The sequence below is a fragment of the Stegodyphus dumicola genome, chromosome 8, assembly GCF_044657685.1.
Source record: "Stegodyphus dumicola isolate Sdum_Otavi_A_Nest chromosome 8, ASM4465768v1".
Classification (NCBI taxonomy): Eukaryota; Metazoa; Arthropoda; class Arachnida; order Araneae; family Eresidae; genus Stegodyphus; species Stegodyphus dumicola.
In genome coordinates, this window is record NC_140775.1 from 72,431,246 (window position 1) to 72,454,892 (window position 23,647).

At 29.8% G+C, this 23,647-nt stretch overlaps 1 protein-coding gene across 3 annotated transcripts in view; it reads left to right on the forward strand.

Annotated features, from left to right (window-relative positions):
- The window catches only part of CysRS (cysteine--tRNA ligase, cytoplasmic), a 103,172-nt gene that overhangs the window by 18,919 nt on the left and 60,606 nt on the right, over nt 1-23,647 (forward strand). For all 3 annotated transcript variants that reach the window (XM_085821998.1, XM_085822000.1, XM_085821999.1), the window contains exons 7-10: nt 3,320-3,469; nt 9,834-9,922; nt 14,230-14,351; nt 16,739-16,851. In XM_085821998.1, coding sequence (XP_085678124.1) covers nt 3,320-3,469; nt 9,834-9,922; nt 14,230-14,351; nt 16,739-16,851 — 474 coding nt within the window. The remainder of the gene's footprint in view (nt 1-3,319; nt 3,470-9,833; nt 9,923-14,229; nt 14,352-16,738; nt 16,852-23,647) is intronic.

Consider the following 23,647-nt stretch of genomic DNA (forward strand, 5'->3'; position numbering starts at 1 on the left):
ATTTTCACAGCTGCAAAACCGCAAATGAACCAGATATATCTGGTTCATTTGCGGTTTTGCAGCTGAATATGGTGGTTCGGTAAAACCATCGAAACTAGTCCTGTGAAAATTTGGTAAATATAACGCTGATTTTTGTTGTTTGACTTCTGAATTAGTATTTATTCGGCGTGTTATTGTGTCTTAACTGTATTATATTATCACAGTATACACAACTAAACAAGTGGATCATTGATTCTGTATCAGTTTTCATTGTTTCAGTTTTGATATTCATCTTCATGAAAATAATTTAAAGAGTTTTCAAGAATGAAGCAATGTGCAAAACCTCTGTGAAATTAAACCAGTGCTTCTAAGGTTACCAATACTCTATAAAAAATAACCCTTTTTTTTTTGCAAAAGATTTTATAGAGCCTGATAGAGTTATATAGGCATTTCTGGAGAGCTGCATTGTCCTCTATAAAAATTTTTGATAAATGATGTTCTGGAGTGTTTTCTTCAAATAGATGGTGGAAAATATTTATTGCATATTCAATGCAATCAATAAAAATTGGCAAATGACAGCACAATAATTAGAACATTTAGCATTTCCATTGTTAATTGTTGTTTCAGAGATATTGATATGGGATCTTAGTATGAAATTTTTGTACCAAAATTTGCTCTGTGTCTTCTGCCATAACAGTAAAATAATTTTAATACTAAGTTGCACAGAATTCACTCAAAATTGATAACAATGACCTAAATTTCCTCTAAACCTTATATCCAAATGATTGAAGTTCTCTTTTAATAATATTGATACAGACAAAACTACTAGTGCCATTGTGACATTTCAGTATGCATTATGATATACATCCAACTCACTTTTTACACAATTTTGAAATAATATGGTTCACCAATAAAACCAAATACACTTTTTTACATGAATTTTTTGTTCTAGCACAAATCCGCCCCCCCCAAATTGTTTTTTAAATTCTGATTTTGACAATGTGATCAGAAGTTGGTCAGTTTATGCCTACACATGTGTTAGTGACTTCATCAAAGAATTTGTAATGTTAAGAATCAAAGCTTCGCCAAAGCAGGAATGGCTCCATCACACCTAAGAGGGACATCCATCCAGTCTTATGCACATGCACGAAATAGCTATCGAGCAGTTGTCGAAAGCCATGTCTATCAAGTTCAAACTTCTGACACTATTTTTTTTTTTAACCATAGAATCAACGTAAACTAAATCACTGTTCAAACTGTGATATGGATCAATCTCTTGATTGATTCAATCAACAACAAGTGAAAGTAAAACTTCACCAAGTTGCTCATCACTTCCCAAGTAAGCTTCAATCTGAGTTCAAATTATCACGAAAATTTTGTGAAAGAAGGAATCTTATTAGTTGTTTGGTTTCATATCTTATTTTCTTTAATTTCCTCTATCAAATGCTATTGGTGTTGAAGGTTTTAACAACATGCAGATGTTTGGCATCTCAGAATTTATACACGAAAGCCCTTTGGATGAGGACAATTTAATTGCATTTATGACAGTTTAGGATAATAAATATTGATGAAGTCAAAGGTGAAATTCAGCTATTAATTGCTGATTTAATTAGTGAGGGCTTGAAATTTCTATAAGTATGGAACAACATTTTCTTACTTGTAATCCTGACATGGTGCGTGCGGTAAATTTTGTATAGATGGATATCAAGAATTTTTATAAGCAACTTCAGGAGCCAAAAAGAACTGTCACAAATAACAGACTTTTAATAACAAAAAAACCAGCAGAGGCCATTTATAACGGATGAAATTCGTCTTTGAATCAAACTGGACAGTTGTGCTAAACATATCTGACTAACTACTGATAATAGCATATTTGATTCAGTTCGTAATAAATGTGTACTTTTGTTATCAATTAACAATGAATAGTTGCGAAATAGATTTTTATTCCTAATTTCAATTTAAATTTTACTTATGAACTTACGGATTGAAATTTCACTGTACACTAATTTAATTTTTTTTGTAATAAAAATTATTTTTGTATTATAATAATGTAATATGGATTTCATTATTACTTTTTTGGGAAGACATTTATATTGTTTTCATCTTGCATGATTATTTAAAGTTGTGGAATACGAACACATCTCCAAATTTACCATGTGTCACATGCATTTTTTTATATGATTTTTTTTTTTCCACAGTTTTCTAAAGAGTTGGGTGTATGTCATTCTCTATATATCAGTTTTTGTTTAAGTGCTGATTTGTAATAGCAATCCTAGAATGTTTCTACTTGCTGATAACGTTAGCTGTTACTGACATTGGATGTTTCAATTAAATACTTATATGTATATAATGTTGACTATATGTATATAGTTAAAAGTAATATTTTTATCAAAAGAAATATTTCAGAACTCTGGAATTTTCCACAGAAATGTTCATTCAAGTGTTTACAGTGTCACACAAGACAATCAGTAGTTACAAACTACTAAGAATGCTAAACACAATGCAATGCAAAGTGCATCTAAAGAAAATGTTAACTTATCTCAGTTCATGTGGATTTAACTCACAAGAACACTAACAAAGCAACTGACTCACATGCTACTCTTCGGCCTTAAATAGTTTTCAACTGACCGTGAGATATTTCTAGTACTTTTTGCTTCTTGAAATTACTGGAAAGCAATATGAGAGTGGCATTACAGTTACAGCTAACATAGTGGTCAATTAAATTTATTCATGATATGTGGACCAAACCAAAATGTCTCTAAATTGGGTGACTCTTGGCGATTTATCGCCAAATTTGGTGACAAGATAAGTCTTCAAAACCATTACCAGTTTGGGGAAAGATCGCAAAATTACCAAGATAACCATTTACTTAATGTTAAATGCACTTGCCCCTGTATTCATATTTTTCAGGTATAGCTTTCTCTTAAAATTTGTCTGAGGCTACATTGCACAGAAAAATACAACAATTTTACTTATAATTCTACTAAAATTACCTATCTAAGCACAAAATTTGTAACAATAGATTTTCCACTTAGCATCTTACAATAATATATAATTCAAAAACTACTGAACTCGCAACAAGCTGTTGTGACACTTCTAATCAATTATTATGTTCATCTTCTGCCTTTTTATATTAATACACTGAAGATTTCATGAAATGATCATCACATAATATGCAGTTAAGGATCCGGTATATATAAGTAACCAGAAAACTATAGCTGGGTAATGTGTGTGTATTTGATTAAAGTTGAAAAGGGGAAGTAGAGTTAAAATTTAGATACTTACTGTTATGCAAGTATATCAAATATTACCACAAGTAACATACTATGTATTATTTCAGGCTTTGAAACATCTTCTTAGCAGTAGCAGAGATATTTTAAGTGACTGGCTTGATGAGAAGGAAGGAAAGAATGTCTGTGATAACTCTATTTTTTCATCTCTACCTGCAAAATGGGAAGAAGCTTTCTATGAAGATATGGATGCATTAAATGTATGGGTAACTGCTGCTTATTTTATAACATGACTTTTTTGTGGTATTTCTATATCTGTCTGTATCTAGTGTAATCTCAGTAAATATTGAAAACATTCTAACTGGGGGGGGGTAAACAGAATACAAGTTGTTTTAATCTTGATGTATAATTTTTTTTAAGATTGTGAGCTATGGTATATAATACCATATTTTTGAGTTGTCTTTCATATTCAAATCTTTGTAGGCATAATATTTGTGATTAATTTGGATTTATGTAGTTCTGTGAGATACTTAAAATGTGACAAATATGTGAAACATTTGCATGAATATTTAGATTTTAATATTTCTAAAGTTCCTTCCTCCCCAAAAATTATACCTTTATGAAATGGTAATATTTGCTGTATGCATTTCAAATAGATTTTTTTTTCTCTTTTTTAGCAGATATAAAATTATCCAACTTTAATTGTCTCTGCTTTTATAGAAAATCATCCCTCATTTTTAGGAAAATCTAACATGGATCTATTTCCTTTAAGCAGGAAGGGGGAATTCTGATTAATTGTTTAAGAAGTATGGGATATGAATATGCAAAACAAAATGAATAAATGATTAAAAAACTGTATTGCCTTTGAATAAAATATAACAAGAAAGACTGAGGTTATAGGAAAATCATGTCTGATGATACTTGGATTATGAAAGACTAAAAGAAATCTAGCTCATTATCAGAAATCATGCTTTTTTCAATAATGTTAGTTTCTATTAATCCTGCAGTAGTCACACAGAAGGCATATGGCATCCAGTGTGATTTTTACCCATTGTATCTTTAGGACATTTTATCTGATCTAAGTTACTGTCATCATCTTTTGCTCAGGGTTTCTTAAACTTTTTGTTGTGGGACCCCATAATATTTCCGAAAATTTTGTGGGACCCCCATAAGCATTGTGCAAATCCGATACACACGTAAGTGAAGCTATCAGTTTCTTCACTTGCACTGTAATATACTGTTGCAGTTTTATGTCATTAATTTTCAAAGTAAAATAAATATTTCTGTTATAAAAAATGCATCGAAATGTTTTCCCCCCTTTTTTCTGTGTTGTCTTATCTTTATATATTTTCAGATACATTATGTAAAAATATTTGGTAATTGTAAAATTATTATAAGTTAAAGAAATATCAAAATTGCTAAAATTTTTGGCGACTTCCCTACTGCAGGTCCCCCGACCCCAAATGGGGTGACGGCCAACAGTTTAAAAAACTCTTGCTTAGAACATGCTTTTGTTGTCATTCATGTAGTAGTTTTTCTTGCTAGTATTATGTGAGATTTAAGTATTTTTTTTTAGTTGTCTGACAGGCATTGTGCAGTCAACCAACTTTGTTATGATAATAAGTGCATGCAATTTTTATGTTCTTCAATTTTTTAAAATTAGAGTAATTTTATTAATAGATGCATTTATAATTATGATACCATTATGTCCATGCATTTATGATATATTTATGTATAGTTGTCTAACCTTTTTTTAAAAAAACATTTATAACCTTTATTACTATAATTTTATTTAGCCTCTAACAAAATATTATAATTTTGTGGAAATAAAATATATTTGGCTATCTCTCCATTCATTCATGGATTTTTTCTTAATGGTCTGGCATTTTTCAAATGTATTGTGGGATAAAAGATAGTAATTTTGTTTGTTAGAGGGGAGAAGGCAAATTTTCTTTGAAATTTTGTGGGCCTAGAATTTACTTTAATGTTTTTTAAAAAGTTGCCAAGTGCAAAATAATATAGATAACTAAAGAAAAATCAAATTATGTATTTTTTAAATTGTCAAGTGCATTTTTAAACCAATCAAATTCATTCTAATGCATTATACAGTGCATACACACATTTTTAATATACTAATAATGGAATACATTGTCTGTTGGACTGTAAAAAAGAATTACAGGTTTCTAAATGTGATACCTTTTTATGCTATTCCTTGCACCTTTCAGATAGGTGTTTTTTTTTTTTTTTTTTTTTTAACTCGCATGGCTCATTTTCAAAATTAGTGAATAATGCATGGGAACTAACTTTCCCTCCTAGATTATGTCTGTATTTATATTTAACAGTAGTTAAATGTATTAACTCGTAAAGTTGCTTAGAACCATAATATAGGTGAGAATCCTAGCATCCGTTTGTACTTTATTCACGTGCATATTCTATAGTGGCAGATTTATAGAGTCCTGCAAACTTGACATTCTGTATTACTTGCTATCTTGATATTGCTGCCCAGACGGTATAGTGATTAGGTAAGGTAAAAGTATGGGGGACACCAGCGATGTACCATAGGTCAACTGGTAATGCCTTCCAATACTAACTCTTTGGGGGAAAAAAAAAAAAAAAAAGAAGAAGAAGAAGGGGGTAATTGCAAGTTTTATAAGAATTTGCATAGACTGAAGCTTTTCAAAAGGTCTAGAGTTTGCCTATTATGGTACATCGTGTAATTCCACAGTACACCCCACATCCAGAATTTATTAAAAATAATGATGTAGGGCATAAGTAGATTACAAAAGAGTCTGAATACAATTTGAGATCCATATAATAAATTGAACATCTGATTTGGTGCAACAAAAATAGATGATAAACATAATTAATAAACAAATAAACATAATGAGATAATTATAATTAGTACTGGCAACACAATGTTAAAATGAATTGTTATAATAATGCTAAAGAAGCGGGTTTCCATGGGTTATTTCAGGTATATTGGTTTATTGCAGTTTATAAAGTTCACAAGCGGAGCCATTTTGTCCATAATCACAGCATGTAAAAGTTCACTAAGTTTAAACTGTATGTGGACTTACACTTGACAGAGATCTAGGCCGTAGGAAGAGAGTCGTTGCATAATTTTCTGAAACTTTGGATATTGATATTTATCTTTAATTAAAAACCTTTAAAATGCCAGGAGTCAGTTCTTGGGGATTTTATGTGAATATTCTCAGTTAAGGGGCATGAGAAAATGTAATGATCAGGTGTTCCCTGTTCCCCACATATACAGATGGGCCGGGTTCGAATCCCAAAGAAGGCATGATTGTAACTGTACGTCCCTTCATAGGAGACGATGGTGGCCCACCTATTAGATGCTTTCATAATAAAGAGACCACCACATCTGGCCTTATATAGATTAATGGACTGTGTTATACTGTAACTGTTCACAATCTGCATTTGAAGAAAAAAAAAATATCCTGATATTGGTATAGCTCGATCACTTTTTTAGGAATAATTAAATTATTTCATCTAGTCAAATAGGACATTATCTTTGAAATAATCACTAACAGCTGTATTTTAATAACTTGTAATATTTCCTATATGATGCAAACAATATAGATATATTTTAATTACAATACATAATAATGCATATAAATGTTAGCTTATTTTCCTTTTCATTGAAAGATTTGTTATGGTAATCTGTTTTTACAGTTTCTGTTCCATTCCCATTTTAACTCTAATTCTTGAAACTATCTACAGATTTTGTTCCTTTCATGAAAATTCCAATTTACCCCTTTTAGTAAAAGATGGCTGAAGAAAGTCAGTGTTAATCAGAATTCACATTCCTTTCTGTTTGCTAGCTGGTAACAGACTTGCTTAAAGGTTTATGGTTGTATCCTCTTGTAAGCTGAATTTTCGATTCATTCTGGTTGCAGTTTTATATTTTAATTTTAGTGTTGTATTGTTTGTGCAAATGAAAATGTTGGACAAGAAGAAAAGAAAAGAAATTAAATAACAATGGATAAGAAACTGATGAAATATCTTTTTCATATCCCACACCCCTAAAAAATTCTTAATATGTTCTTTCACCTCCTTAAAGCTGTTTCCTTTTTTTAAAAAAAGCGGGGGGGGGGGGGAACCGCTCAAAACAAAGTTGTATTGTCAAATTTTGATAATAAAAGGAATCATGGAAATATGAAAAATTTTTTGTTTCTGTTTATCAAGTAGGAGTGTCTCAAATCGTGCCAGTTTGTTGTTAATAACATTTGTTCCTGTTTATCAAATAAGAGTTTCTCAAATCGAGCCAGTTTGTTATTAATAGCAATTTATATATCTGCCTGTGCATCCAAGCAATTTCTGAATTATGGTTTGATTGTTTAAAGGACACTAAATCCAGACTCACATAAATGTTTCATCATAAACAGGCTGAGCACAGTTAGTGCTTTTTCACAATGTTTTGGAAACATGTTCATTGCATATGCCAATATTGTTCCAAAGTATTCTTTCAAACTGCATTTCAAGTACATGATCAAATGAAGAAGTATTTTTTCCATGCACACCAATGTTGTGCATGTAAGGCTTAAAGAATTATTTAATTAATTTTAAATAAAAAATGAAAGTATTGTGTCTTACTGCCTAGAATGCTACCTCGCCTCCTAAGAGGTGCCGAGCACCCGTGGGTTTAAATTAAAAGCATAAATATGCAAATGCGAGAAAATGAGTGAGGCATTTTATTTGTGGTTTAACCAATAGCAGCAAAGGAAAACAACAACAAAATCCATTTTTCTAGAGAAAGCCTTAAAATTTTATGAAAAATTTTATGAAACAAACTTGGATTTATTTCTAGCATTGGTTGGCTCTATAGGTGGAACAAATACTACAATATCAGATAGTTAAATGTTTGTGACAAAAAAACTATCTACTGAGTTTAAAAAATATTATTAAATTCAAGAAAAACTCCTATAGACTATCTAGAAATCAGATTTACAGTCTATCTGAATTTTCAAATGCTGCCATAAAAAATGCATGCATCCAGGGAAGAAAAATCGGCCTTATGCTCTAAAAAATGTAAGGAGAGATTGCAATCTTGGCATGCAGCTATAAGCTCAAACTCATGTTCATAAGCAAAGGGAAAAAATCTCCGGGCTTTTAAAGTTAAAAAGTGCACTGATGAGAATGACGCTTTCTATGATTTGCTTGTTTGGTACTGGAATAAGTCAAGGAAAGCATTGCCAAGGAAAGCATTTCTCATTCTTGACGGTGCCTCATCCCATCCTGATGTGGAAGTTATGAGTTATATATATAATAGCCATGTTTTTTCCCTCCTATCATGATTTCGTTATGTTGACCAACGAATCAAGTTATTTTGGAAATAATGAAGAAGAGATGCAGGTATGAACTTCTATCATATCTTACCTGGAGAAAGTGTGTGATATGATCAATAAACTAAGAAATAGACATGTTGGATGTAGTAGGCTGGACATCTGAATTTTATAATGAAATCAAGCATATAAACCACGTTCAATTACAGAAAATTGATGGAGGTTCAGTTCCAAAGGAAATTGATGGAGGATTCAAGAAATGAATTATAGAAAATTGTGAAATCATGGACTCATTGAAGAAAATTCTTAGCTACAAAGAAGTTACTAAGGGTGATGTTATAGAATAGAATGGGCAGAATAAAAACTATGCACTTTTAGGAGATGGTGGAACAGTTGCACTAGTGAAGGAGAATGAAGATAAAAATGAACATGAGTCAAAAGACAAAAGGAGGAAAGTCAAATGGAAAAATAAAAAAAGATGAGTCACAGTGAAGGATTAAAAGCATCAGAAAGAAAGCTTCATTACTTAGAACAGCTTTAAGGAGGGGAAAGAACATATTAAGAATTTTTTAGGGGTGTGGGATATGAAAAAGGTATTTCATCAGTTTCTTATCCATTGTTATTTAATTTCTTTTCTTTTCTTCTTGTCCAACATTTTCATTTGCACAAACAATACAACACTAAAATTAAAATATAAAACTGCAACCAGAATGAATCGAAAATTCAGCTTACAAGAGGAGCAAGGTGGTGAATCTACTATGGATATTTAGCATTTCTGTTGCCTATGAAGCCTGAAGACTAAATGTCAGAAACAGTCTTGCATCATGTTATTGTTTTCGGCAAAAGACTACTAGTCGTTCTTTCAGTTTTATATGTAAGTTTTTTTTTTTTTTTAAACATTTGAGTTATTTTAGGGTATAGTGTACTTTTGTGTGTCCTTTATTGGGCTAGAATTTTCATTAGAGTAATATGCAGTAAAATATCACAAGCTGTGGTTTTGTAAAATTCTACATTATGAGTAATTTGTCAAACTTTTAGTTCATATTAGGTTGTATCTGTAGAACTTTAGTGTATATCTTTACACTTTTAATAATTTCAAGTTAACATGCACATATTTAAAGAATTTTCACTGTGATTTTAGTTTAATATACATATTTATTTTGCAGGATTTTTGATTAACTGTTACCCTTTTGCTTAAATTATTCTTTAATTATTCTTAATTAAACCAATGTATATGCATATGTATACACTGGTTTAAAATATATTAAAATATATGTATATTATCTGTAGTATGTACATATCAATACATTTATGTCTGTAGGTACTGCAGCCAGATGCTGTAACTCGTGTTAGTGAGTACATTCCAGAAATAATCATTTATGTTGAAAAAATTATACAGAATGGCTTTGCGTAAGTGCAAATTTCCTAACATGTTTCTTTCTCAGATTCTATAATTAAGTTTCACATTGATTATGAGGTGCAGTACAAAGTCCGAAATCCAGACATCTAGTATCCAGAATGATATAATATGCAAACCTTTGATCCATCAGCACTGTTTTTATTTATTTTTTATTTTATAAAATTTAGGAATGCAGATTCAGTATTCCAGAAAAAACAGGTGTGTAATAAAAATTATTTTCCTTCTGACTAACTGAGATTCCTGTATATCACTTCGAAACCTCTGTGGACCAGGGAATCAAACCCTGTCAGCAATGACAATATATTGATTAACATTACTGCAACCACACTTTTGTTGCCTTGAGTTATTGTAGAGTTTGGGGAGGGTAATATTTTTCTATATGACCTAAATAATAAGCCCCAAGACATATTTATTTGAGTGAGGTGTTGCCAATACAGGTTTTCTTTTGTTGTCATAACAGCAGGAAAAGAGAATTAGATTTGGAAGAAATTAAGGCCAGTTAACACAATAAACTGCATTCTTCTGGAATTGATTTGATTGAGCTTATTATTTTTTTGCTATGAGCTCTTATGAAGATTAAAATTTGAATTTTCATGACGTTTTTTTTTGGGGGGGGAAGCAGTAGCAAGATCTGTAAGGTGAAAGCATTTAGTACTTGCCTTCTTTAGCAACAATTGCACAATAATCGCAAATTATGCTAGTGCAGTTTTCTTGCAAAATGTATGATTTCAAAATTAGACAAAACAGCATCTTTATTTTGGTGAAGCTATTGAATGCTATAGGAGGCATAATTCTATGTTTAATGAAATTTGTGAAAAACATGGATAAGCGATAATAATTGGAGTGACATAGCAGAAGTTTATCCCGATTATCAGTCAACCAACAGATGGTGAAATCTGTAATATGGTCTTAAATTCAGAAAATCTAAAAAGAACTGATGGTTTAGTGAAAATTCTGAGCATGACAATCAGTTATAGGACTTAAAAAATGGAACTTTGTAACAGAACAAGAATTATGTCTGTGTATAAAATTAAAGACAAAGTATTAACGTATAAAATGAAATAGCTTAAAAAACTTACATTGAAAGAAATCTCTACATATAATAAAACAAAGAGTCTGTCTCTGTGTGTGTGTGTCTTTCGTTCGCGCTGCACGTAAGCTAATAGATCCACGGCTACGAAATTTGGTATATAGGTGCATCTAGACAAGAGCCAGTGCACCTCGAAGCGATTTTTTCGAAATTCGAATTCGAATTTTTTTAATTCTATGTTTTGTGATGAAATCGTGTAATTTTGAGACATAATGGGCTATAGGAAAGCGAGATTTTACTCTACGCACTCCATTTTCACATCGTCATGAAATGTAGGCACTTAACTATTTTATGAACTTAAAATAAATTTCGTGTTTCAATAAATCGATTAAAAATGAATTTATTTAACAAAGTGAGCTTAACACCTTTTCAACGGGATTTTTTCTAAAAAAGTTTTTTTAAAAAAATGTACAGTTTATTTTTCTTTGATTTTTGGACACGTTAAACTTTCATCCTTGCGACTGCTTATACAAAAAGAATTTTGGAAAAGTGATAATATTTTGTATTTTTAAAACATTTTTTAAATGAATCGTGATTTTGGCAACAATTTTCCTTTCTTGTTGTTGATAGATTTTTGATGAAATCACATCATTTTGAATAGTTTCATTCTTTTAGAAACATGGGTTTGGCAACAATTTTGCATCGTATTTCTTATGTCATTGTTTTTAAGAGATTAACATATTTCATTGCCATTTTTTTATATATATAATACATTTTTATTGATATTTTTTATAAAGTTGTTCTGCAGAGTAAAATTCTGCACGGAAGTTTTTCTTTTTTGAGTTTCTTTCATGTTATTTTTTGCTTATTTCACTGTTTGTAAGATATTGAAAAAGTTTTGCATGATTTTTTTTCTTCAACGGAAAGTTGGTTAATTTTTTTTATTAGGATAAATAATATTTGTATTAAGGGATATAGCTTATTTCATTGTAATTTTTGGTGCTACTTTGGTAAATGGTTGCACGGATTTTGGCAATTTTTCTTTTGGCTTATAGTGAACCCATTGCTGGATAAGTTATTTATGGTAACTGATACTTTGTTGTCATTTTATTTTAAAAATAATGCATTTTATTATGCATAAATTCCGTGATTTAAATATTATTAATGGCTTCTAAATATTAAAAATAAATTTAATTTTGCATTTTTATTTGAAATAAAAATTTTGTTGTTTATAATATTTTATATAATTTTATGTTGTGGATGATATAATCAATGACGTCATGTTACTTAAAAGTAATTGATTTTAATATGTATAAATTTAATCTAATGTTTTAAACATTATTTATGGCTAAGACACAATAACATGCCGAATAAATACTAATTCAGAAGTCAAACAACAAAAATCAGCGTTATATTTTCAAAATTTTCACAGACTAGTTTCGATAGTTTTAACAAACCACCATCCTCAGCTGCAAAACCGCAAAATGCTGATTTTTGTTGTTTGACTTCTGAATTAGTATTATTTATGGCTGTTAAATATTAAAATGCAATTTAATTTTGCATTTTAAAAATTATTTTATTATGAATGATTATTTAAGTAATTTTAATTCTACGCATGATGTAATCAGCTCCCTGATTGGTTACTGAATATTTGTGCATTACCGCACCATTTTAAAATTTTATTATTCATCTCTTCGAATTCCTCAGATTTCAAATGGAATGGATATGTCCGTTTCGAAGATGAATGTTGTTATTGGTAATTACCAATAATTATTGGTATCAGAATTAAAAAATTGCCCTTTGAGACCTTATTTTGGCCAACCTGGCTTTCCTAATCATATTTATAAATTGTTAATAGCGTCAGAGGAAATTTATTTTAAATTTTTGAAGAAAACCTCGCTAATTGCTTCTCCAATGAAGTGTGAGAGATGTGGATCACAGATGAAGATCATTTTTTCCCCCTGGTACTTATCAATATACAACAGGTAAAATACTTTAAAAAAATGTAAGTACATAATTTTCTTTTACTTTATAATTGCATACTTCAACTTTTATTAAAAAATTAATACAATGTTTTCAAAAATTTCTGAGATATTTATTGCCACATATGTTTTAATGTTAAATAATTAAATCCTATAAAACTTATTTTAAAGTATTTAAGTAATATTTTAATTCTTTTAAATGTTGGTATGATGTTTTTAATTCAATATTCAATTTATGCAATATTTTAATCCAATTAAATGTTGGCACAATGTTTTTATAGTGGTGTTTTTATTCTATTATATGAAAGTAATAATTTAACCTTACTTTATCATTTTGTACTCTTAGTAAATGTATTTATTTACATTTGCCAGCCATCTTAAAAAACAATGTTTTCAACAAAAAATTAATTCATTATTTTTAACGATATTTATTTTTTTTAAGTTTCTAATACTTTACTATATGCGTAAAATACGTAAAAACAGCATTTTTCAAGATGGCTGATGACTATAAAAACCGCGCCAATGTAAATCGCCAAAAATCCGTGCAACCGTCTACAAAAGTAGCACTAATTTTTTTCTCTTGAAAATATAAGATAAAATATCATTAATTATACTTTGCTTTTCAGAATTTTTTTTTTTTTTTTTTTAATTTTTATTCTTTTATGTTATTTATTGCTCATTTCACTGTTTTTAAGATATTGAAAAGTTTTGAGTGATTTTTTTTTAGGAAACAAATTTTTTAACCTCCTTTATACCATTTGAGTTCTTAAGATTTTGCAAAGGGAAGTTTGTTAATTTATTTATTAGGATAATTAATATTTGTATTAAGGGATATTGCTTATTTCATTGTAATTTTGTTATACGTAATGACTTTTTTTTTATGAAGTTGTTCTGCAGAGTAAAATTCTATGCAGTTTTTAAATTTAACATTTGGTGTTTGTTCCCTTCAGCCATTTTTCCGGTACATTTAAAAGCCAGATGAAGGCTGGCAGCGAAGCTGCTAGTGTTTAATAAAACAATCAAATAAATATAATTTTTTTTTTAAATTTGATTCTTTTAAATGCTTCATTATTTAATAAACAACTATTTCATATTTTTGATTTTATAATTTCTGCATGCCATTTTACTAGATTTAAATTGATGATCTAAAATCTTAAAATTTCTAAAATCCTGAATCATCGGAGTCCTAATTAGTCCAGATCTTGGGCATTGTACTGTATATACCTTTATTATTATTATTATTATTATTATTTTTCTTTAATGAAGAATCTGTGCTTTTCAATAGGTATGAATCAAATGGTTCAGTTTATTTTGATACCATAAAGTTTAATCAAATGCCAGATCATTTTTATGGAAAATTAGTTCCTGAAGCTTTTGGAGATCTGAAAAAACTGCAAGAAGGTGAAGGTATGTATGTTCCCTATTATCTTATTTACAATAATAATTTCATTAACAATTTGCCATTTTAACGTATGACTTCAGAGAAGATAGTTCAAAACTTAATTATAAAATTAATAATTTGTAACAATGCTTTTTGTTATGAGTACTTTGATGTTTTTATATTGTATTTTCAAAAAGGTTGTAGAGACATTAAATATTTTTTTAAAGTAGAAGAGATGAAGAATGAGCAATGCCCTTGCTGGGACTTGAACCACGGACCTCTCGAGCATGCTGACCACTACACCACAAAGGCATACTAAGAAGGCAGGGAAAATACCTTATATACTCCCCCTTTTAAAGGGGGACTGGTGATTAGGGGACCCAATCGACAAATCCTGGTGGTGGAGCATCATCATCCACCACCTTTTTTAGTTCACGCGCCACTGTAGAGGTATTAGGTTTTTCGAAACAGGAGAGATGAAAAATGAGCAATGCCCTCGCTGGGATTCGAACCACAGGCCTCTCGAATACATGTTGAGCCTGCTGACCACTATACCAAGAAGGAATGCTAAGAAGGCAGGAGAAATACTTATAAGGTGTATTTTAATTAATTAATTTACCATACCTAATATTTAGAAGTTCTTTCAAAATTATTAAGACACAGTTTTATTCATCCTTAATTGAATACATTAACTATTGAATGACATTTTATTGGTGGGGGAATCAGTTATTTCAAAAACTATATGCGTGAAAGAAAATTTCATTTTTTAAAAAACTGACTTGAAATTTTCTCCTAATAAGATGACCTTGAATCAAAAAAAAAAAAAAATACTGTTGAGTCTTAAATAAAGTGAATTTAAGCTGCACATTTGTTTTATGCATGAAGTTTTTCAATAAATTTTGGAGATTTATAAGTTTGAAAATGTTAACAGGCTACCACAGATATTACAAACATTTTGAGGGTATGAAATGAAATAAAGGTTCTTGCACGTCTGAAATGCATGAAATATATGCCAGTTGTAATATATTATATTATTATCACAACAATATCTAAATATAGTATCTGGCATTTAAAAAAATGTCTTTTAAAATTATATTGTTGTAGATGCTGACGATAGCCGATTTTTCTTGTTCATAAAGATTCTCTAAGTTTAGATACTAGTAAATGTTAGAAAGTAAATGAACAAATGATATTGGAAATAAATGAATGAATGCTCTCTGAATTCTTATTTCCTTAATGCGTTTTCTTTTCTGAAGCTTACCTTTTGTAGGAATACAAAGTATAATATATGTGACTGAAAAATAAAAGTGAACCTCTAAAAACCCATTTCCACTAAGCAACTTATTAGCTATCAAAGTGACAATCTCTTTATGTCAACAGCTGTGACATTTAAGCAGGGTGATGTCTCTCAAAAATTGCTATTTTACTATCCAATTAGAAAGGATGAAGTATGCAATGGGGGGGAAAAAATGTTGCCTGCATCCAAAAGTCAGTCGACTACCAAACATAGCATGTGACTTCAATATGAAATTTCATTGACTGCTGTCAAATTTCATTACAGACATCGGTTTTACTGTCGTTCCCAGTGCTCCTGTTGATGATGAATCTAGGTACATGGTCATAACGTTTTGCTGTGAGGAAAACACCATAAAGGCAGTGATGCGGTCAGGTATATCTTTTGTGACGTCGTCTGTTGCCTGGTGGAGATACGTATTTAGAAGCCATGTACTTCTCTAGACAGTCATGGTCTTATGCAGAGGTGATTGTTTTAGAGACGTCAACAATCATGATAAAGATTTACCCGTTTACATAATGGATTTGTTCAATTCAAGGATATTTTAGTCTGCTGAGAAAAAATACTAAAGTTGCAATGGTTAATTAAAACTAATACATTAATACAACTTATTGCAAACATAAGTAGTGAATACTCCAGGAGAAGTAAATAAATAACAAGATTATATCTAATTGTAAATTCCTCTGAGGAATATTTAAAAATATGGGAAAGGGATTTTTCATAAGAACTTGCATACATTTTAATGTAAGGTAATCGGTTAAGATTTACCAAGTTTTTTTTTTTTTAATGTAAGGGTACATTGAATTTTGAAATGATCATGGTATTACCTTAATGATCAAGATTCTACTGTATTTACAAGCATTCATGTCTTCTCTGGGATTTGAACCTGAGACCAAAGATATTGTTGCTGACTTTACTACCCTACTGGCCCAGGATGGCAGAAGGCTATTTAATTTTGGGAACTTACTATCGTAAATTTTTAGGACATCATAAATTTGCATACTAATTTTGTCAGGGCAGTTGAGTTTCTGTCTCTATATTTATTCATAGGCCACTTGTTACTAATTGAACAATAAAATATATTTTTAAGTTTACATTGTTGAAAGAATTTAATTTTAGGTGATTTAAGTGTGTCTGCTGAACGATTAAGTGAGAAAAAAAGCCCAAGTGATTTTGCAGTGTGGAAATGTTCAAAACCTGGAGAACCTTCTTGGGATTCCCCATGGGGAAAAGTATGTTTTTTTTTTTTTTTTTTATTTCATGGATGATTTTAATTTCCTTAAGTATATCAGTATAAATAATTCCTGATTACCTTCCTCTTTTCCCTTCACTTCTTCCAGACAGAATAATAAAATTTATAACTTGATCTGTCAGTTTTTCTTCTTGTATTATATAATTAATTATATAATGCTAGTTTAATCAGTCATCCATATGGCCTAGCAAATTACCACTTCTGTTAGCTGTTGCAATTCCAGAAACCACCAGATTTTAATTTATGTTTAAAATGAAATTTCTTTTGCTCATAGTGAATTCAGTGCTTTAAAAATAATATGTGTGCTTTGTATTAATAATATTTAAAATCATAATTATAATTAAAATAATATTTCTGCTGTCATATATTACATATCTAAGTATAATTTATACCATATGACATATAAAATAATAATTCATTGATAAATTTTAGTACCATCACTACATTTTACAGTAATTATTTTTCACTCTCTCAATAGAAATATTAAAAAAATTAATATATTTTGACATTGCTACTGGCTATTTGTATTAAATACATGCACAATAAAAAATATTACATTAAAATTGATTACCATTTGAATTACCAAAATTTAAGTTATAATACTTTAATTCTAAAATTTAGTGCAAAGTTTGGGTCTATTTAAAAGAAATCGATTTCTTTTATGTCAGGTCATATTTCAATTAGTTTTAACTATAAATTAGAATCCACCTTTAAATTTTTTTTTTATTTATTTTTCTAATAGGTTGTGCAAAAAGACAATACAAATTTAATAGCTTTATTTGAAATTCCTTTACATTCCCCCCCTTTTTTTTTTGGTTCTGCCAAAAGTTAACAAGTTATTATTTTTGAAATCTTCAGTTAGAGTTCAATCACAGGAAATTTCTTTCAATTGTTCTTTTTCTTCATGAGATAAAATTTCAGGTACATTTGAACAAAATTGGTTTCTAATCCAATTTTCTTTCTCATAATCATTGGGAAAATACACGTTGAAATTATTTATCAATGAAAAACAATAATTTATGTCAGATGCTAATTCTTTTATTTTTAATTATTTTCAGTTAGAAAACTTTCTAAAAGTGGTAGAAAGCTTAAAATATCACTATTTAATTCTTACTTATTAGCTTCATTTTTTTTATCATTGCATTCATTAATGCTTAACAAATTAACACTTTGTCCTTGTAATCCTAAATTTAATCCATTTAACTTTCCAAAAAATATCAACTAAATATGCTAAATGCTCCAACCATAATACACTAAATAAATATTTTTGCAATTCAAATTTTGAATCACAGAGCAAAATTTGAATTTCTGATTAAAGTTCAAAAATGCAATTTAAAGGTTTGCCTCTGGATTGCCACATTACTTCGAAATGCAACAAAAGCATTTTATGTTCACTGCCCATATCTTGGCATAAAATCCTAAATATTCTTGAATTTAAAGCTCAGATTTTAATAAAATTAAGAATTTTCACAGCTAGTTCAAAACGATTTTCAGGTTTTTGGAGATTGTTTTGGCCACTAAAGCTTCATGGTGAATGGAACAGTGATTAAATTTAGTTTCAGGTGCAACTTTCTCTATTTGAGAAATAACAGTGGAATTTTTCCGAGTCCGAGTTCCATCACTGCATATGACAATGCACTTATTCCATGAAATATCATTCTCAGACATGAAGTTGTCAATTACTTTGAAAATTTCATTTGCAGTCACTCTATCATGAAGAGAATCACAAAATAAATACTCTTTGGCAATTCATTTATCATCTTCGAAAAGTATGTAAACTAATATTTGAACAAAGTTCATTCTATCAGTACTTTCATTCAATTGCAATGTGAAATATTCACCGTGTTTTATTTTTTGAATAAGTGTCTCTTTTATGGAATTTACCGTTTCGTGAATTCATCGACTTACTGTATCATTTGATAAAGGAATATTATTTAGTTCAAATCCTGAGATCATATTAGTGCAGCTTTTGTTGTGGAAAAAACATTTGTTGGGTTTTGCTTGCATTCAACTTGCTTGGTTTTCAGTTTTGAACTTACTATAGTTTATCATGCTTTAACCTTTGATATGATTTAAAACAAGTTCCTCGTCATTATAATTCGCTTTCGATAGCGAAGAAAGTAACAGAGGTTATTGAAAACGAAAAAATTTCGATTGACAAATTAGTCAGTGTTCTCGACACAGCAATTTCAGGACTTGAACAGCGTAACTTTGTAACTGAACAAGAAATTATGTCTGTTTAATAGAATTAAAGAGAAAGTATTATCACATGAAATGAAGCAAAACTTAAACAACTTACATTGAAAGAAATGTTTAATAAAGTAAACAAATAAATATTAAGCTTTTTCTTTTTACAAATTTTGATACCCTTTAGATCATAATTGTTCTTTATTTCATAAATTACGGTTTCATATTTTTAATTTTATAATTTCTGCATGCCATCTTACGAGATTTAAACTGATGATCTATAATCCGGAAAAATCGATAATCCGGAATCGCCGAAGTCCCGACGAGTCCGGATTAACGACTTTTGGCTGTATGATATTATTGGATAATTGTTATTAGCAATGATTTAGCTTAAAGTAATTAGGATTGTAATCTAATTTTTATTAATTTAATGTATGTGCTTATTTATATTTTAAGTAGTGTTTTTTAATTTAATTATATTTTAATTTAATGATCATGATTTTGTGAGTTATATGTGTTTTGTGAGTTATTTTCATGCATTTTCGTGAAATTTTTCTAATTTATGAGAACAAAGCAGTGTACATGGATATAGTGAAGAGTGTGCGCAATGCCATTTTTGTGCAATTCTGGGATGTTTTTTTAAGTAAAAATAAGTCAACATGTACATGGTTTAGTGATATTTTAATTAAATGATAGTTATTTTGTGAATTTTATGTTTGTAGGAATTTGGTATGCATTTCAGTTGAAGTAAACGTGTATGGAAATAATTTAAATATTTGACACTAAGTATTTGTAACCATTTGTAATGTTTGCGGTATGAATTCGTTGGTGACGTTTATAATATAATAGATAATTTAGAGGTAAAAGTTTTTGGATATTTTATTTATTTTATACGTGGAAATGTTCATCCTTGTAAAGGGTATATACTTTTTCACGATCAGGTAATTTCATATATGTGCTTTTTACCAAGTTTAAAGATTCACAGATATTTTTTGCATTTTTGTGCAAATTTTTGTAATTTATGAGAAAATAGCAGTGTAGATGGATACAGTTAAGAGTGTGTTCAATGCCATTTTTGTGCAATTCTGGGATGTTTTTTTAAGTAAAAATAAGTCGACGTGTAAATGGTTTATGTGTATGTGCTATTCTGAAAAACGCGAGAAAAGAAAAGGAGTTTGCGATTGTACGCTTTTTCCCAATTTTGCAGTTAATATTTGTCATGATTAAGCAGTTTTGTTACATAAAATTTCTAGCATAAGTGTAATTCGGCTAGTAGATTGTTGGAAAAAGTGTTCAGTAAATAAAAAGAAAAGAAACATGTCTTCACTTCGTGAAGACAAAATGGCGGCGAAAAAAAAATAGAGGGTTGCTGTAGCAGAGTTGGTCGCCAAATTTTCGCCAAAAAATCGCGAAGTTACCATAATCCAAAGATCAACCATTGTATTTTTATATAGTCTAAAAAATTGGAAATATAAAGAATAACCCACATGCAACATTATAATGTAATATTTGTCAAATTTGTTTTGAATTGACTTTATTCCACAAAATATCTTTTGTTGTCAAAGGATTTCATTTGTGCATGATTATTTCTCTAATCTTAGAAATTTTCAATATGAAATTATACATCTCTTTATACACTCACCTTCAAAGGACAGCAGTTCATGTTTGATGAAAATAGTTGGAGATCTTTAGTCTGGGAAATTTTGTTTTTAGTCGCCTGATGCATTTATGTTGCTTGTTAACTTAATAATGAAAAAAAAGAATCAAATATGAGTAGGAAGTGAAACATATATTTATAAAAGACATAAAATTATAAATTTTTCTGAAAAGTTCTTAAATCACAAACACATCCATCAAAGTGGCATGTTGCTAGAGAAGTACAATGTGTCTAATATCAATATGTAGCTGGGGAATCTTTTTGAAATTCCACCATAAGGCAACTGGAAGATTCAGCTTCATGATATATTCTAACAATGGAAAAAATCTAACACTAGTGATTTCATTTACAGACAGATCTTTGTGCAGCATAGACACAAATATAGAAATTATAATCCTCTCTGTACAGATGAATCAAAATCCTGAGATCATGTTAATGCAGCTTTTGTTGTGGAAAAAACATTTGTTGGGTTTTGCTTGCATTCAACTTGTTTGGTTTTCACTTTTGAACTTACTGCAGTTTATCATGCTTTAACCTTCTGACTGTCTTAGGGTTTCACTATAAAAGCCCATATTTCCCAGAACTGCTAAGAGAAAAAGGTATTTTCTTGATTTTAATGCCTAAATGCCCCTGGGTATTTTATACCTGAATTTATATACTTTTAATATATATCTTGAATTTCTTGGAGACACTTCAAGATGCATGTATGTACTTTCATAAAGTGTCACAAAAAATATTGCCGGTCAGAGGGTTAATTTTCATCTCGGAATATTGCCGTAGGAATTTCTTTCATTATGTACACAGAGTGCATTAACATCATTGAAAGATCTTACTTATAGCTCACATCCCATTCTTAACAGAATTCTGAAGCCTCTCTGTACAGATGAATCAAAATCCTGAGATCATGTTAATGCAGCTTTTGTTGTGGAAAAAACATTTGTTGGGTTTTGCTTGCATTCAACTTATTTGGTTTTCACTTTTGAACTTACTGCAGTTTATCATGCTTTAACCTTCTGACTGTCTTAGGGTTTCACTATAAAAGCCCATATTTCCCAGAACTGCTAAGAGAAAAAGGTATTTTCTTGATTTTAATGCCTAAATGCCCCTGGGTATTTTATACCTGAATTTATATACTTTTAATATATATCTTGAATTTCTTGGAGACACTTCAAGATGCATGTATGTACTTTCATAAAGTGTCACAAAAAATATTGCCGGTCAGAGGGTTAATTTTCATCTCGGAATATTGCTGTAGAAATTTCATTATGTACACAGAGTGCATTAACATCATTGAAAGATCTTACTTATAGCTCACATCCCATTCTTAACAGAATTTTGAAGCCCAATCAGATTCTAAAATGTCAGGATATCAGATTCTTCACTCCTGGATCCCTGGTCATGCTAGCATAAAAGGAAATGAACTTGCAGATACTACAGCTAAGGCTGCTGCTACTATACTGCCCAGCCTTCAGGTCCTACTCACAGATATCAGGGTATTAATCAGATGTAGAATTCTCAATAAATGGCAGATTCATTGGGATCATTAAGCAAACAATAAGCTAAGACGTGTTAAATCCCTACAGAGTGCTGGGTATCTCTACTAAATAGAAGGGAAGAAGTACTCTTAACTTGTTTGAGAATAGGTCACTGTCCACTGACCCATGAACATCTGAAAAGCAAGAGAGATCCACTTTATCTAAATTGCAATGGAATTCTGATAATTCACCATATTTTACCGGATTGTAAATATTTTCACCTTAAGAACTTTAATTGTTTTAGTGTGGATTTTGAAAACTTAATAGAAGACAACTTCTTTATAAATTGTTCCAGTTTTTAAAAGGCATTGCCTTTTACCATAAATTGTAATCTGTTTTTACTCTCAGTTTTATCAAACCTAAACTGTATTGCAGCTACACACCTACAGTATTTAAACATACATTTTAATCTGTGTGTTTCCTTAGCTGCTGTTATATTTCATGGTTTTATTCTACTATTGGCAGTATTTGTTTTCCATAGTTCTGTCACTGTTTCAGTCTTATTTTTAGTTATTTATTATCCATCAGTAGTTCAGTGGAGATTGCTTCATTTTTGCTTACTTTCTATTTTACGTGTTGATTTCTAGATTATCCTACCATTTTGTTCCTGATTCCCTGTTACTTCTTGGATTAATAAATTCCTGGAAATTGTTGACTTTATAACTGTTTCACTTCAACCATCAGTTTGGCACAGATAATCTCATTAGGTTTTTGTGCCAAATATTGCAGTACAACTACAAACAAATGTATCAAATATAATAAATAAATATGAATAACTATCAACAATGACTTAAGTGAGTTAATAACTATAAATTAATTCATAATTTACAAAAATAAATAAATATACAAAAATTAAACAATTTTTGTTTTACAGTTTTTGTATATTTATTTAATTTAAAAAATTAAATATACAAAAACTGTAAAACAAAAATTGTTAAAATACCTTTTCACTTTCAAAGAAAATTATTTTGCAATGCAACCTATGTTTTTGGGACCACTGTTCAATGTTTGAAATCTGCATTTACAGAAGTCAGGTCTGGTTATTTCTATGAATGAATCCAGATGTGCACCTTTATGAAAAATGCTGGATTTTCATGAGGGTGTCAATGATAAGTTTGAAGCAATAAATTGATCTTCAGTTTGTGCATGTTGCCGAATGCTGTGGGATCATTATGAAGATTTATGTCTTTTTTAACAGCGGCCAACTTGTAAGAGAGTGCAGCCCTGTTATGAAGTGGTTCCTGAAAAATCTTATGTGATGTATGAATATGAATGTCTGCCCCAGTTTTTAAATGTAGCATCTACACTGACATTAAAAATGAATATTTCAAGAAAACATTTTTATGACAATTGATTTGAGTAATATCAGTGCTGCCTGTCAAATTGCTAATTCTGAA